At 41.3% G+C, this 16,455-nt stretch overlaps 1 protein-coding gene across 1 annotated transcript; it reads left to right on the top strand.

Moving 5' to 3' along the window:
* The first annotated feature begins 4,158 nt into the window (after positions 1-4,158).
* On the top strand, positions 4,159-16,237 carry mfsd9 (major facilitator superfamily domain containing 9). The gene is made up of 6 exons (XM_049594536.1): positions 4,159-4,535; positions 5,894-5,981; positions 8,445-8,488; positions 9,563-9,692; positions 11,683-11,892; positions 11,969-16,237. Exons 1-6 carry the CDS (start codon positions 4,449-4,451, stop codon positions 12,829-12,831), a joined length of 1,422 nt encoding a protein of 473 aa, XP_049450493.1. The 5' UTR covers positions 4,159-4,448; the 3' UTR covers positions 12,832-16,237.
* The last annotated feature ends 218 nt before the right edge of the window (positions 16,238-16,455 follow it).

Genomic DNA, 16,455 nt, shown 5'->3' on the forward strand with positions numbered 1-16,455 from the left:
GTTGAGCACATGACTCCTCTGGACCCTGCTGGGGTCCACAGTCAGCCCCCCACCCCCCACACCCTGGGCTATTTTTGGAGTCTGACTGAAGGCGGCTGCTCCTCTCCACTGTGGGGCTGAGTGTGTGGAGCAGTTGGAGAGTATGAAGGGAGGGGATCAACTCAGAAATAACCTGCGGCAACTGGACACCCACCGTCTGCACAGGAATGTCAGGGCAGGGTGAGACTGAAAGGACAGAAGACGAGTAGAGTGTCCCACAACACCCTGCCTGAAGCTGCTGGACAACACACATGTAAACACTCACACCAGTATCATTTCCTGTAAATAGGGTGGTGAAAATTACTGTAAATGCACCCTCACAGTAACACCTTCAAGGATCACAGAGATTATTATCAACTGAAGTTTTATTAACAGTTAAATGAATCCGTATAGTCTTTTGTCCCCGAGGCCATAAGGCTATTCAAGTCCTCCCAGCGACTGCAGGTTGGAATAGACTGAACAGACTGAATACTCACCTGCTCACCTATTACTCATTACTGATTATGTTAACCTGGCACAACTGCATTTACATTTTCTTTTGTTATTTACACCCTATTTCCATTTTCCAATTATTTAGATATTCACCCTCAGCTAGCATTTCATATTTCACCTTCTGTGCTATGCATTTTTTATACTTTCCGGCATTCTTTATTTAATTCAGTCTTTATTTTTTACTTCTACTATTACGTTCTACTTTTCAGCAACTTTTGTTTGGTATGCATTTTTAATTTCTCCTATTTGGGATCAGTAGGACCTGATAAGTATGAAAAACTAAACATTATCAGCGACAGTAAAGTCCCAATGTCCTCAAACAAGACGATAAAAAAGTCCCTGGGTCTTCAAATGAGTACTTCCTGATTTAGTGTCTTAGCTTGTTACTGCTGCTAAAATTGGTCACATCTGTTGCCATATCAAACTACGAACATTATTAATTAAACTATTAAACAAGTTTCAACCATAAAATGTGATCAGGTTTTGGACCTTGTCCACTTTTGTGTTGGGATCAGCTGCAGACTAACTTGGCAGAGATGGCTGCCATGGGCGGCACGGTGTGGTGGTTAGCACTGTCACCTCACAGCGAGAGGGTTCTCGGTTCGATCCCGGGTGTGGGAGCCCTTCTGTGCGGAGTTTGCATGTTCTCCCCGTGTCAGCGTGGGTTCTCTCCAGGTACTCCGGCTTCCTCCCACAGTCCAAAGACATGCAGATTGGGGAATAGGTTAATTGATGACTCTAAATTGTCCATAGGTGTAAATGTGAGCGTGAATGGTTGTCTGTCTCTATGTGTCAGCCCTGCGATAGTCTGGCGACCTGTCCACTGTGTACCCTGCCTCTTGCCCAATGTCAGCTGGGATAGGCTCCAGCCCCCCGTGACCCTCAAGAGGATGAAGCGGTTAGAAGATGAATGAATGGAAGATGGCTGCCATCTTGTTTTGTTTTTTTGTATTGTGGTCTTAATACCACTAGATGGCACAAAAAAGTGTCCAGGAACAAGGACAACAGGTCCAAGTTAAGTAGAATGAGGTATAAGATCAAGTAAACCTAAAATGTGAGGTTTCAGGAGGATATATTTATCTTCAATTGCATTCATATCATCTACAGCAAAGTATTTATTACTTCTGCGCTGCACTTACACGTTAATTTAATCACCTTATATTGCAATACCTGCACTGTCAGTTACCTAAATTTGCGCTACCATCCTATCTACTGAAGCAAGAGTTCTCTGAGGTATTCCTTGGACTAGAAAATAAATAATAATCTATCCATCCATCCATCCATCCATCCATCTTCCTTCCTACCTACCTACCGTCCGTCCGTCCGTCCATCTACCTACCTACCTCTAACCCTATCATCTATCTACCTACCTACCTATCAATCTGTCTACCTACCTACCTACCAACCATCTATCCATCCACCTACCTACCTACCTATCAATCTGTCTACCTACCTACCTACCTACCTACCAACCATCTATCCATCCACCTACCTACCTATCAATCTGTCTACCTACCTACCTACCTACCTACCTACCTACCTACCTACCATCTATCCATCCACGTACCTACCTACCTACCTACCTATCAATCTGTCTACTTCCTACCTGCCTACCTACCTACCTATCAATCTGTCTACTTCCTACCTACCTACCTACCTACCTACCTACCATCCATCCATCCATCCATCTTCCTACCTACCTACCTACCTATAAATAATACTAATGTTTTTTATAAGCCCTACACACATTAGAGGTACTTCTCAGAAAACAAATCACATGAATAAGATTTAAACTGTAAATTAGTATCAGTCAGTTTACTTTTGAGGTCTTGGTAACAAAAGCCATTGGGACTTTTAGCCTTAATTTAGTTTTAGTTTTGTGGTCGGAAACAGTGGGTGTGCGTTGAGGGAATCAACTGGTTTATTAGCATGTGAGGGGCACATTTAGCAGTGAAGCTACATATAGACACTGGCAAATTTACACACTGATGTGACCAGGGCCACGTTCAGCCAGAAGCACTCCACCCACATCCACCCTGGAGTGCGTGTGAGTATGTGAAAGAGACAATGTAGTTGTCAGTTATAGTTTGGTGGATGAACATAAAAAGAACATCTGAACAGTAATAAATATTTTTATCTACCAATTGTACATTTTGTTTAATCTGTTAGTCTGCTCTGACTGATTGAATTTTTAGCCTTAATGATACAGATATAATATGTAATATAAAACAACAGATTTGATCCAACACATTTTCACTCTTAACTCATCAAAAACTGGCACTTGGTCAGTGGCCCTACACATTAAACTATGATGAAAACTATGATGAAATTTTGTCTCTGGCAGCTCTGTATCTACAAGGTTACTGTAAAATCCTCCCTGAATTCTTGACAGTGTGCCATTTATAAAGTGTTGGATGCTCCAGTTTGTCCAGCAGGTGGCGGAAAAGTAACTGAAATGTCAGTCAGTCTAAATGTAGGAAATAAGAAGACCTTGGGAAAATGTTTGTTTCATTAATCTATGAAAAATCAATATGTGAACTAGACTATGAGGGACTTTTATAATAACGATGAGTTAAATAATGAGAAAAGGGCAAGCACCTGAATCATGTAATTAAAACAGTTGTGTTTGCTGTTGTTGTTGTGTATTTATTATTACTATATATGTTTTGTCTTTAATTTTTTATCACGTTAATCCAAATCATGGGACTGAGCAGTCATCTCTTGGTATTTGTTGCACAGTTTACAGATATATTTTGTATAATAACAATTTTATATTCAATTATATATATATATATATATATATACACATATATATTACAGTATTCAATTATATTTAATTCAATTATATAATATAACATGATCTTGGGTACACCATAATAAAAGTGTGCTGATAATATTACATACAAATATTTAGAAAAAAAAATAAAATAAATTGAAGCTACAGTACATAAATAATAAAAAGAATTTTAATATGTATGTGTATAGATAAAAAAAAAAATATTTTCCCTGTTAATATAATTTAGTTTTCCTTTTTTTTTTTAGCCTACTTCTTTCTTTACTGCTACTTTTGTTGACTTTGTTTAGTTTATCGTAATGTTTTTTTCTATTGTAAAATAAATACTTAAATACGTGTTTCTACACTATTTGTGTAAAATTATATTATATTATATATATACATATATTATATTACATAGTAGTAAAAATTGCAACTTATTCGGTTATATTTAGGCTACATGATATATGCACATGATAATATGCTATATCATAACGTAATATAGTACATATTACATAATAAATTAATGTAAATTTTTAAATCTAAAACATAAATTAAAAATGTAAATAAATAAAATCAGCTCATCTGTTTCTGATTTTTTTTTTTATAAAAATCAAAACGTTATTTATAACAAAGAGGTAGACAATAATTTTTCAGGGAGACAACAACATATCAGAGGTAGTAAAACTCAATTTAAATTAAGACCTAGAGTTTAATTATTTTAAAGGATGTACATTTACTTTAAAGTCTTCGTAATTGTTTTTGTTCCTCACATCTTGTAGTCACTACACCATCTGTTTATGAATTAAAATTTATTGATTCGCTTCTGTGACGTCAGCGGACAATACCAACTGTCAGAGCAGCCGCGGGGGAGGTCGGATCAAACAACATGGCAGTTCAACACCTGAGAAACCAGCCACTACTTGAACAGTCGGCTTCATCGCTGAACGGATATTCTCTCTTTGTAACCCGTCACTTTTTACACCCGCTGCTTCTGTGCCGACGGTTTACCGAGACGTGTCTCTTCACCCCGCGCCCGTGAGCCCTCCGCCGGGGACCGAGCCGTGCTCTCGGTCGGGACCATTCACAGTGGAGCGGATGAGCGCTTCCGCTTTGGCTGCAGCAGTGTTGTCACAGCGGGAGGATGAACAACCAGAAATGTAGCACCTTATTTCAGAAACCAAGAGGACGGACGAGGATTATACAATGTATCTACGTGGTGGGCTTCATGGTGAGTAGCCTAGAGTATACATGAATGAGTGAACTGTTCACGGTCATGATTTCATAACTCCCAACTATGATGTGACAAACATTTCACAATACAGACATTAGACGTGTGTGTCATCTTTAAACTGTAGACAATGTGTCTTTAAGGTGTTTGCACGTGGTTAAAATAAAAATACAGGCCAATTCTTAAATTTTCACGTCAGTTTAAGTTAACAAAACTCAAAGTAATGATGGTTTACAGTAACCTTGACCTCTTTATTCGCTTATTGTACCTTTTGTTGGGTGTATTGATGTCTTCAGCAGCATATGCACACGTGTCATAGCCTATGTTGCCTTTAACCTAAATCCTACCCCTAAAACACTCACCTGTCATGCTTACCTGCAGTAACATATTAAATATTCAACCATGGTTTGGAAAATTTTAGCCTATATTTGGTATTAAAACTGCATTAGAACATGTTCAATTTAAATGTGATATCTGCAAATATAGACTTATGTCATAGCTATTGAAATGTAAAACCCATTAAGTACTTTAAAGTGTAATGTATATGTAAACTACATATATATAAGTCATGTATAAACTCACCATAGAGGATTATAAGCATACATTGTACTGATGTGGCATCTTGGAAAGTGTTTTCTTTACTTTCTAGCCACTCAAAATAAAAATAAATACATATTATTTATGCATAGAAATACATTTGGGGTGTGTAGCTATTTTGAAATGTCACCCTAGATTAATCAGATATGTAGCTACTGAATAAGGCAGCTATGTAAGACCAAAGCAGGTTGTTCTGACACCTTTGAGTGTGTCGAGGGTCGCCTCTTCAAAACAATACTGTCAGTAAAATATGTTGCAAAGAGGACAGGTGGTACTTTGAATCTAAAAACACCCCATGCTAGAAATTATGTCATAAACAACAAATGATGAGAATCCAAATATCCAAGTTGTTTTGAGAGCACACATTCCTCCTGGCTAAATGAATAAATACAGGTGACTAAAGGAATCCAGTCAGATCAGATTTTTGGCATGGGAGCTGACATAACCTGCTGAGGACAGTACTGTTACTGAAAGTTAAGCAATTACTGTAACAAGTGGTGCTGGGACACTGTATGATCTGCTGTGTGACTTCAATCAAGAGCTGGCAGGAACTGAGCTCGTCTCAGCATGCAGATAAACACGACGACTGATGAGAGTCTGAGGCTGCAGCTGACCTTAAATTCTCTTAGTTCAGTACTGGACATTAGGTTACGTGTCCCCTTCTGTTTAAAGATAGAGTCGTGATAATAATGATGATGAAAGCTTGACACCTCTGGGCTCATCCCTGCATTCTTTCTCCTTCACTTCCTTGTTTACTTAAGGACTTGTTTGGGGTGAGCATGATCATCCCGCTGCTGAGCCACCATGTGAAAGCTCTCGGAGCAAGTCCCACTGTGGCTGGTATTGTAGGTAAGTTGTAATCTATTTAAGTTACATCATAGCAGATGTACTCCAGGGTCAGGCATAATTAGGCAGCAAGCTCTGAGGAGTCTTGTGACCAAATAATTACCTCTTTGTCAGAGTTAAAGGGAAAGTTCACCCCAAGATCAAAAACACATATTGTAACTCTTACCTGTAGTGCTGTTTATCACCCTTTGATAGTTCTGGTGTGAGTTGCAGAGCGTTGGAGATATCAGCCGTAGAGATGTCTGCCTTCTCTCTGATATAATGGAACTAGATGGCACTCAGCTTGTGGTGCACAGAGCGCCAAAAAAATACATTTGAAAAACACAACAACAATGTCTTTTTCCAGAAATCATGACTTGATCACTTGAGATAAACCACAAACCTTGTTGTGAGCAGTTTCATAAAGGACCTGTTTCTTTCTACTGAACTACACCCACCAACTGTATCAAGGCGAGTAAGGAAGCATGCATCTACTGCTAGCTCATCTAGCACCACTGAGATAGCTAACATTACAGCTCAGCTGAGAAGGACGCCATTGACGTTTACGTCACACTGTCACAAGCACAAGCCTCCATGAGCAGATGCACGCTTGCAACGGGAACTGCCCATTGGTCCAACAGCCCATTGGTCCGACAACCCATTGTTCCAACCATATTAAACCCATTGTTCCGAAGTCCGTTCCGAAATCATCATGATGCCCTGTGGTTAAGGTCTGGTTAGGTTTAGGCACAAAAACCACTTGGTTAGGGTCAGGAAAAGATCATGGTGTGGGACAAACTCATAAACTGTGAGCTTGCTTCGCCTCAAGACTTTCCCAGCTGACTCAGAGCTGGTCACGGCGCACCATCAAGGTAGAAATACGCCCGCCGGAAGCCTTTCAGCACTGCGGACCATCGGACTAATGGGATGTTGGACCAATGGGCTGTTGGACCAATGACATGGACCCGCTTGCAACACGAGACAACTCAAACCAAAGCAAGTTAGGTTGATAAATAGAACTACAGGTAAGAGAGAAAATATCTACTTTTGATTTGGGGGTGAACTGTACCTTCAAAAGGTTTTATAAAAAGTCTGTTGTTTTTTGAAGAGAATGACTGTTAAGGACACATAACTGTTAACAAAACATCTACGATGTGCACCACATATGTTTCCAACAGTACTGTGGAAATATCTATTTAACTGTTCCTAAATTTGTTGGAATGCACCATTTTGTTATTCAGAGCACCACACTCTCAGAGCAGCAGGGCGTAGTCTGGGCACACTGTCTTAGGAGATGAAGCAGCAGAGCACCAAGCGTAGTTAATGTGCCATTAACCTAACTGTTTATTAATTAATGTAGAAATGGAACGTTGTGTCCTTTGTGTCAACAGTGTCATTTTAGTATAGAGACACAGATTGGGTGGCAGGAGCTCAGTCCATAGGGACTTGGCTTTGGAACTGGAGGGTTGCAGGTTCAAGTCAAGTTCAAGTATTGAGTTTGGATTGGAAGCTGGAGAGGTGCCAGTTCACTTCCTTGGCACTGCTGAGGTGCCCTTGAGTAGGGCACCAAACCCCCAACTGGTTGGGGCACCTGTCCATGGGTAGCCCCTCGCTCTGACATGTCTCCATTTAATGCATGTGTATAGGTCCTGTCTGTGCATATGTGTGTATTTTGGGCCTATGTGTATGTGACATCATGAGCTCTGGGTAGTGACTGAAAGAATAAGTTTGTGGATTCAAGTGGCCGAAATGAGTTTCCTCTGTGGGGTGCCTGGGCTCAGCCTTTGAGATAGGGTAAGGAGCTCGGACATCCACAGGAAGCTCGGAGTAGAGCCGCTGCTCCTTCATGTTGAAAGGGGCCAGTTAAGGTGGTTCGGGCATCTGATCAGGATGCCTCCTGGGCGCCTCCTGTTAGAGGTGTTTCGGGCGCATCCCGCTGGTAGGAGGCCCCGGGGCAGACCCAGAACATACTGGAGGGATTACATATCTCATCTGGCCTGGGAACACCTTGGGGTCCCCCAGGAGGAGCTGGAAAGTGTTGCTGGGGAGAGGGATGTCTGGTGTGCTTTGCTTGGCCTGCTGGCCCCGTGACCTGGCCCTGGATAAGCGGATGAAAACGGATGGATGGATGGATGGATTGATTGAGTATTTCTAAACTAAAATGTCTAGATTGGATCTACAAATGCACCAAAGCTATGAAAAAGAAAAACAGATCTGCAGTCAGAGTTTCAACCCAAAGCTGCACAGATGAAACAGAGGAAAAAAATCAACTGCTCTTTGACCTGTGGCTGTTACGGCATTAAGTCCAGCAACAACCCCGCCATACATGTGACTGTAGGCATGTCTTCAGTGACTTTTTCTGTTACAGCACTGTGTGCAAGTCGTTAGGGTTTTTTTTTTAATACTAGTGTTGTATCGTGTGTTCTCGTGTGTATTCTGTGCTTTATATTACAAATATAAACTAAAACAAATATGAATCTGTTGCAGGATCGACATACGGGATCTTACAGCTCTTCTCAAGCACAATAGTTGTAAGTCTCCACTTTGTTTCTCTCTCTAAAAACCTAGACCTCCATCTCTGTCTCTAACCTCCACTCAGCCTCTCCTGCTCGAGGCATGCTCACAGTTAGTGGCCAAAGTGGTTGCATTCCATGTCATCTCTGGTATTTCATGAAAACAATAAACACTGGCTGTTTTAGGTTGGTTGCGGTCGAACAATACGCCCTGTCTGTGCACATTCACACACACAAGCTACTCCTGGATATCTGCAGATGCACAAAAATCCCTCTTTTTACACATGAATTCATTTTTTACCCTTGAACACCCCCTGACTGGACACCGAGGAGACATTATTCAATGAACTACTCTTTGGATGACAAATGAAAGCCTTGATGATTAAAATTACGTCCCAACTGTTAAGAAGCTACTCAGAAATGCACGGCACTCCACAATAAGCACGTCATCTGAAGCAAGATTCTCAGCTCTCCACGTCTTTCTCCTGCCGCCCACAGCTCCTGAAAATTGGTTTAATTCTCAGGGGTCATGCGACAAATTAAAACAGATAAGGAGTCATCTGTTGGTTCCCGCGTGCAGACCGGCTGAATCCTGATAAACGTAAGGATACGTGAACAGCTGGGTCTCTATGATAATCCCACCAGGCTGCACCAGGAACACAGCAAACTCAATTGGTCCTAATTTCATTATTCCATCAGGTGTGTGTGAGTGCGTGCGTACATGTATGTGTATGTGTGTGTGTGTGACAGAGAGAGAGGGTGAGAATCTAATAAAGATTTGTATTAACAGCCTGGGCTCCTTGTTAGAGAGGGAACTTGGGGTTTGGGGATTTCTGCTTCACTTTACTATTTCCGTACACTCCTTGTGAACAGAGATACTTTTTTCTGCTTGTCTCCATTTGTCAGGATTTGTCCTTAATCCCAGATCAGTGAATTAGGCTTCATGTTTAGGCCTCAACTCCACCCGTCCAGATGTTTCAAAGGACTGTACAAAGAGCCATAATCTCTCCTCTAAATGTCCTTTTTACAGAATGGAAAATTTGGTTCCGTCTCAGTTTGGATTGTGTGTCATTACCTGTGTGTGATTGGCAGGGCAGCTGGAGTGATGTGGTGGGACGGCGGTACTCTCTGCTGACCTGTCTGCTGCTAAGCGCTCTGGGCTACGGCCTGCTCGGAATGTCCACCAGCATTGCTTTGTTCGTACTCGCACGGATACCTGTGGGTAAGTCAGAGCACATTTTGACAAATTAGAATAGGGAAAATCAGTGGTGCAAATAATAAAATTAAAGATAATTTAAGTCCATTTAACTTATCATAAATGTTGTGAATACACGTCATTTTTCTACCATGATAAATCAATGTGAAAAAATCTAGTGACGTCAATAGAAATGTATTTTCAAATGTTGCTTAAAGGAATATTTCACCCCCCAAATGACCAGTTGAATATCAGTTACTCTCCATATGTTACTTTGAATTTGTGAAGAAAATTGTATTTTTCTTGCATGCCTCTACCGTGAAGGAATAATCCAGAAACTGAGAAAATTCTTGATGAAATGAACTCATCGGGGTCCGCGTTTAACAACAGCTAAACTATATCAAAAAATGCGTTTATAAACTCTCACACAACTCGTGCCCTTTCTGACAATCAATCCCCAGCCTGTTAGTTTGTGTCATTGTGTGACTGGTGTTTTAAAAGTGTTAATTCTGATTCAGCAGTCACTCAATAAAGCCCAGTTCAGACCAAAGATTCACAATGAGACAGAAACATTTTAGAACATTGCAGAGAAAAGTTGCAGCGGTGTGAACTGGCCGTCTCAGCTCGACTCGAGCCAGCTGATGGTGTCACCTGCAACTCAGCTGGTCAAATTGCTGGCAGCTGGTTTGAGAATGTAAATGCCCTGTCCCTGCCAAGCTCTCTGTTTCTGTCCTCACGTTGGCCAGTGTCAAACGGTGGGTCACTGCTGCTGCTCGCTGTGTGTGCTCTCACACGGACACATTCTCATGGTAAACTAATTGGCACTGCTTACATATATTATTGGGTGTATTTATCATGAATACAGTCCATCTGAGTTGTTTCTGTCTTTCACCATTTCATCACTACAAATGCAGCTGTAGCCAGTATCTCATTATCACTATCCTCATTCATATTTTAAGAAGAAATTATATTCAGCCACACAATAATCCTGAAAAGCTGGAAATCAGAACAGAAGTACAGAGAGCTGTTGCATAGAGATGATATACTGTCTGATCTAGTTGCATGAACTGGCAGGTTTTTAGAACATTGCAGAATGGAGCATTGCAAGTAGTTGTCTGTTTCAACTCATCTCATCGCAAATCTTTGGTCTGCATTGGGATCTACACAAACTAACTGATCAAGGCAGTGGTAGACCAGCACCAGCAGGTTTGTCAGTGGATTCTGGCTTTGAAGAGAGCATGGATAAGTTTTACTGTCAGTTCAGTTCCGTGATGGACAGGGCCGTCTGTTTGGGAAGTAGTGAGCATACAACTGGATCAATGAGACTTTGATTATACTGCACGAGTTGTGTTGGAGTTTGTAAATGAATGTTTTGATATAATTTTACTGTTGGTAAATGCAGCCTCATTTTACTTTAATTCATCAAGAATTTTATCAGTTTTTGGATTCTTCATTTACTGTGGAGCCATGCAAGAAAAACTAAATTTTTCTCACAAATTTAATGTAACACGGAGTGAGTAACTGGTATACAAACTGACATTTCGGAGGTGAAGTATTACTTTAACAGCTTGTACAGCATAAACAAGTGTCTTTCCAAATAATTAGTGATTGATAGATCCAAATCAGAATATTTACCCCATTATTATTGTTATTTTCTTTACTATTAATTTCTTTTAATGTATTTTTTTTAAATATGTAATTTATATTTGATTTTTTTATTTATTTGTTGCTAAATTCACCAATATGTTTTTTTGAGTTATTTATGGTTGTTTGGTGGGCTTATAAAATGTAATGTGAAAAAAAAAAAACGGACTTCACTACAAGTTCTCCTGGTTAAATTTAAGGAAGAGTTAAGTTGTGTTGATAATTAGATACCTGCTTAATTTTCACTCTGAGGTAAATTCCTCATTCAAGTTCAAGGCCTCTGTGTCTTTGCTCTTGGGTAAAAAGAAATCATGACTAAAGGGAGGATCAGTCAGCTCCTCATTCTCACTACCTCGACTGTTTTCTGTCTCAGGGCTGTTCAAGCACTCCCTGTCCATCTGCAGAGCCCTGCTGTCTGACCTGGTGTCTGAGTCAGAGCGCCCTCTGGTGATGGGACACTTCAATGCAGCCTCCAGTGTTGGCTTCATCCTGGGTCCTGTGGTCGGTGGCTACCTCACGGAGCACGAGGGCGGCTTTTACACCTCCTCCTTCACCTGTGCGGTTATCTTCCTCACTAATGCAGGTGGGTGGACAATGGAGAGAAACAACTGGTTTAACTGTATTTGAAATCTTAATGTGACATGTGTTTATCATTGCAGGGCTTGTGTGGATGCTGCCATGGAGCGAGACGCTTATTCAGCGTAATGACACTAACTCTAGCAACGATGTAAGTAAAGGTTGTCATGACAACAACTGTAGTAAGTCAGTTCAAAATGGCTCTCATGCCAACAGTCACCACCCAGTGTTGGCAGCAGAGACTGAGCCAGGCTCCGGAGCTCCAGGGAAGCACCGAGGTGGACTCAGGTGGAGGGAGGTGTCTCTGCTCCAGCCTGCCTGGAGACAGCTGTCCTCAGTGGGCTCCAAAATCCACATGGTGGCCTCCTCTGACATGTGGGACCTCTTCCTGGTGCGGCTTCTGATGGCGATTGCTATCATGCTCTACTACAGTAACTTCTCTCTGGCCATGGAGGAGCGATTCTCACTCAAACCAAAGGTGACGGGGTATCTGATCAGCTACAGCAGCACCCTAGGGGCCCTGGCTGGGTTCCTGGTGGGTCCCGTCACCAAGCTCTATGGGAACAACATGCCCGCTCTGCTGCTCCACTCCACAGTTCTCACTTGTACACTCATCTTCCTGTACGCTGCAGCGCCCAGTGTGTCGCAGGTGCTGCTCACCTCCACCTTCTTTGCCATTTCCACCACTATTGGACGGACATGTATCACAGACCTGGAGCTGCAGAGAGGAGGGGTCCAGGCCAGCGGGACTCTGATCGGAGCTGGGCAGTCAGTTACGGCCGTCGGTCGAGTCCTGGCCCCTCTCCTGTCTGGTCTGGCCCAGGAGTTCAGCCCTTGTGGCCCCCCCAGTCTGGGAGTGGTGCTCGCTCTCGCAGCTGTAGGTTTACTGCTCATCAGGATCCCCAAATGGAACGGGAGAGGGACGACGAAAAAAGCCAGACTCTGAGTTTAAAATCAATGCAAATACACCACACAGAGAAGTGCTCTTATTTGTAGGAGGCCAGCTGTGAGGATGAACAGCAGACTCAGTGGGAATGTTGTTTCCTGCTCAAATGCCTCTGACAAACTGATGACTTCACAGGGTCACAATGGCTCATCACAACCAGCACTGCAGTCCCTCTCTCAGGAGGAGCGGTTTCAAAAGTCAAACACAGTGCTGAGATGAAGTCAGGGCTTCCCTCTGTGCAGAAACATAAGGGCCTTGTGTCGGCACATACTGCTCGGGACAGCTTGGAAACAATGCACACTTTTATTTTTAATGTTCTCTAACCACTACATTGTCAAAAGTCCCTGAGGTTACTGTCAACTAGTGACGGGCAAAGAAGTTCTTCTCAGTGTAGTGACTCACAAGGATCTGTCCATCAAATAGATTTCTTCACTAAATTGGTCACTGGAGCTCTAATCACCCGTAGTCCCACTTGCTGAACTGAAACACCTGCTGAATGTTCAGTCCAGTTCAACGACTAGTGAACTGAGAACTGAAAGCCAAAGTCGTACCCTATCATGTATAGCCAAGTGGCAACACTGGGGCTGAAACATGGGGCAAACTCAGCATGCCAAAAACTGCAGTTCCTCTAATGACCACTAGAGGCTGGCTCCAGAAGCGAGTCAATTCCTATAGACCCCTCATGTTAAAATGCCCCACTTTGCAGCAGAAATAAACACATTTACAGCCTGGTACAAAAACAGTTTTGGTCTCAAGAGCTAATTTTAACATTCATGACAATTGTAAGCAGACTGAATTTTTATTTAACTCACCCTTTTACCTTTTATCAAGGCTTAAAGTAACATATTTAAGGGCAGGCTGCTTTGAGTGACAGGCTGTCTGTGAGGTTTCTGAGACAGATCCAAATGTGGTCACTCTGGCATCAAAAAACCAACATGGTGACAGCAAAATGCTGAACTCAAGGCTTCAAAACAGCTCTCCACAAACCAATGGGTGACTTCATGGTAGCTACATCCATTATTTTTACAGTCTGTTCGCAGCACCTAATTATTAGATATACATTTGGTAGTACTTCCTACTTTGAGAGAAGGCTATTCAGTGACAGCTGGGACATGGTCTTTGACTCTATGGGAGTTACGGGGTATATAACATGCACAGTGTTACTGGAACTGCAATGTTGGAAGGGTTGCAGCAGATAGTGCTAGAAATAAAGGGATGGTGTCCACTAAGGTGCTTTTTTGGTGTGCTTGAACAGATGGGGGTTGACATACAATAGAAAGTTTTCACTTAGAGCAGTGGTTCCCAACTGGTCCAATCACGGGGTCCAGATTTCACCTCAGTCATTAGTTCAAGGTCCACACAGTTAAAATTTAACGTCATGCTTTTGTTTGGCCATGTCGTCAAGCTGGTTTGCTGTCTCTGTTAAGTAGCTGTCCATTAGTCACTCAGTCTACAGCAGGAAATGGCACTCCAAAATAAAAGCTCTGTGCCTGAATTCACTGTACTTAAAAATAAAGCAAAGTTTACACATTTGTGAGTCACTTGCGGTCCATTCAGAATGGACTTGTGACCCACTTTTGGACCGCGACCCACCAGTTGGGAACCACTGATTTAGGAAGTATTTGTTTATGGTTTTTTATTAAGGACCTTTTCAGTAATATATTCCAACTCAAGGCTGATTGCGGACCCCTCAGTGAACTAAATAAATCATCCCCCATGTTCTATGACAGTGTGCCAGCTATTGAGCCTCTCAGCAACTGCAGACCAGCTTTCACTGTGCATGTGTTGTACCCCAGTGATATGATGCAATATGAAGCTGTGACTTCTCTTTTTAACCTCCTTGCTTTGAGACTTCAAGACATGATAGGGTGGGAAAGAGGTGAGCCCAAGCAACTTATTCAGAGCTTTGAGCGTGCACTGTTCCCTCGCAGTCAAAGGATCTGAGACAGTCTCTGGTTCAGCCACCCATTTTTCATATTGCAGGTTTCACCACAGAAGGTGTCAAGATTTAAAAGTCCCTGCACCAGGCTTGCAACTGAAGGAGAAACTAATGAATTGTTACAGGATATGATTCATTTCAGTTTGTTCACCCAAAAGATTTGTTCTTTTGAAAGAATCAGTTGTAAACAACAAAACAGGTCTGTGAACCTAGTCCAAATAACCTCTACTTATTTTCCAAAATAAAAGACGAAAGGTGATCATCATCTCACATTTCAGACAGTAATGCTTCACACACTCATAATGAGATTAATATAAAGTTGCTGTGGTGGAATTGGGCTACCTGACCGCCCCAGGATAGATCACACTGTTGTACCGTAGGAGGAACTAAGTTGGCTATAATTAATTTAACACGTTTTACCTCAGTGCCAGCTGTTTCTCCAAATGCACTGCATCAGAAATGCTTCCTATGGTATATGAGCAGATGTTTCTGATTCTTGATTTTTTGTGTATTTAGGTTATGTTTAAAAGGACATTTTGAAAAATTGTTTTAAGTTTTTAAGTTAAGTTTCATTTGTAAACCGAGCACCACTGTTGTTTAAACACCCAGACACCACCTGGTTGAGATGGAAGATTGTATAAATTTGTGTTATGATGTCAGTGAATCCATGAGGTACATGCTAGATTGATGCCAAAAATCAGAAGGAATAAACAAAGTTTTATACATGAGTCTTGACTTTGGAGTTCTATATATGAAATACTGAAATCAATGCGGCAGTTTGGATGGTGCAGTCAACTCTGTCATACGTATTTTCCCATCTTCTCTCCCTCTATGGGCGGTGCCTTCAGTGCCACATTTATAAGCTTACATTGTATCTAGAGATGCTGTGATTCCATTTCCTTAACTTGCATATCAACTGATACAGAGTACTGATCCGATACCATTGTGTTTAAAAAAAAATTAACAGCTGTATTTCACAAGCCCTGTATGGATGTGAAATTATTGCTATCGTTGTGTGGCATGGCTCAGGTTAAATCCTTTGTAAAACATAAACACATTCACAGAATGAATGCTACAGAATGTTATCTAATTTGCCATTTTGCTAATGGCTGAAATGAATGAATTACTTGGTACTGAATCGGTGTAAAGACTCGTGTACTTGCTGCTACCAGATGCAACATTTCAGAGAGTGTAAGAGTCAGGGGGACAACATTTTTAAAAGTGGACCAATATAATTCAAATTAATCATATTTCTACATGTATTTTGTATCTACTTGTACTTGCATTGACTGTTTAGATCTTATTTGAAAAGCAGAGGTATGTGTGTCCTGGGCCAAAAAAAGCCCTCCAATGAATGATTAAAGTAAAATCAAACATGGATTGAGTAAATTATTGCAAGTTATTAAATCATCAGATCAGATCAGGAGTGAATAAATCATTTTTCTTCCTTATTGATTCAATTTTGAGGCTACTTTAATTAAATATTGGCAAAATTGTGCACAGAACTGAAATAGTTTTAAGAGTATAAGGCTGTTAACTCTCAGTTTTCCAGTCAAACCCAATTTATGCAATTTGAAGACAGTTCAGGGACCAGTATGCAGAAATATTTAAATAAACCACTTTGAAAAATAGCAATGCTCTTTTTTACCTTGACAAAATTTTACTTAACTTTGGAGCATTATTTG

Source organism: Epinephelus fuscoguttatus, linkage group LG13 (assembly GCF_011397635.1).
Source record: "Epinephelus fuscoguttatus linkage group LG13, E.fuscoguttatus.final_Chr_v1".
Lineage (NCBI taxonomy): Eukaryota > Metazoa > Chordata > Actinopteri > Perciformes > Serranidae > Epinephelus > Epinephelus fuscoguttatus.

Coding starts and splice junctions, on each gene's coding strand:
- mfsd9 (XM_049594536.1), top strand. CDS start 4,449: ATGAACAACCAGAAATGTAGCACCTTATTTCAGAAACCAAGAGGACGG. Junction 4,536..5,893: donor TCTACGTGGTGGGCTTCATG/GTGAGTAGCCTA, acceptor TGTTTACTTAAG/GACTTGTTTGGGGTGAGCAT. Junction 8,489..9,562: donor TCTTCTCAAGCACAATAGTT/GTAAGTCTCCAC, acceptor TGTGATTGGCAG/GGCAGCTGGAGTGATGTGGT.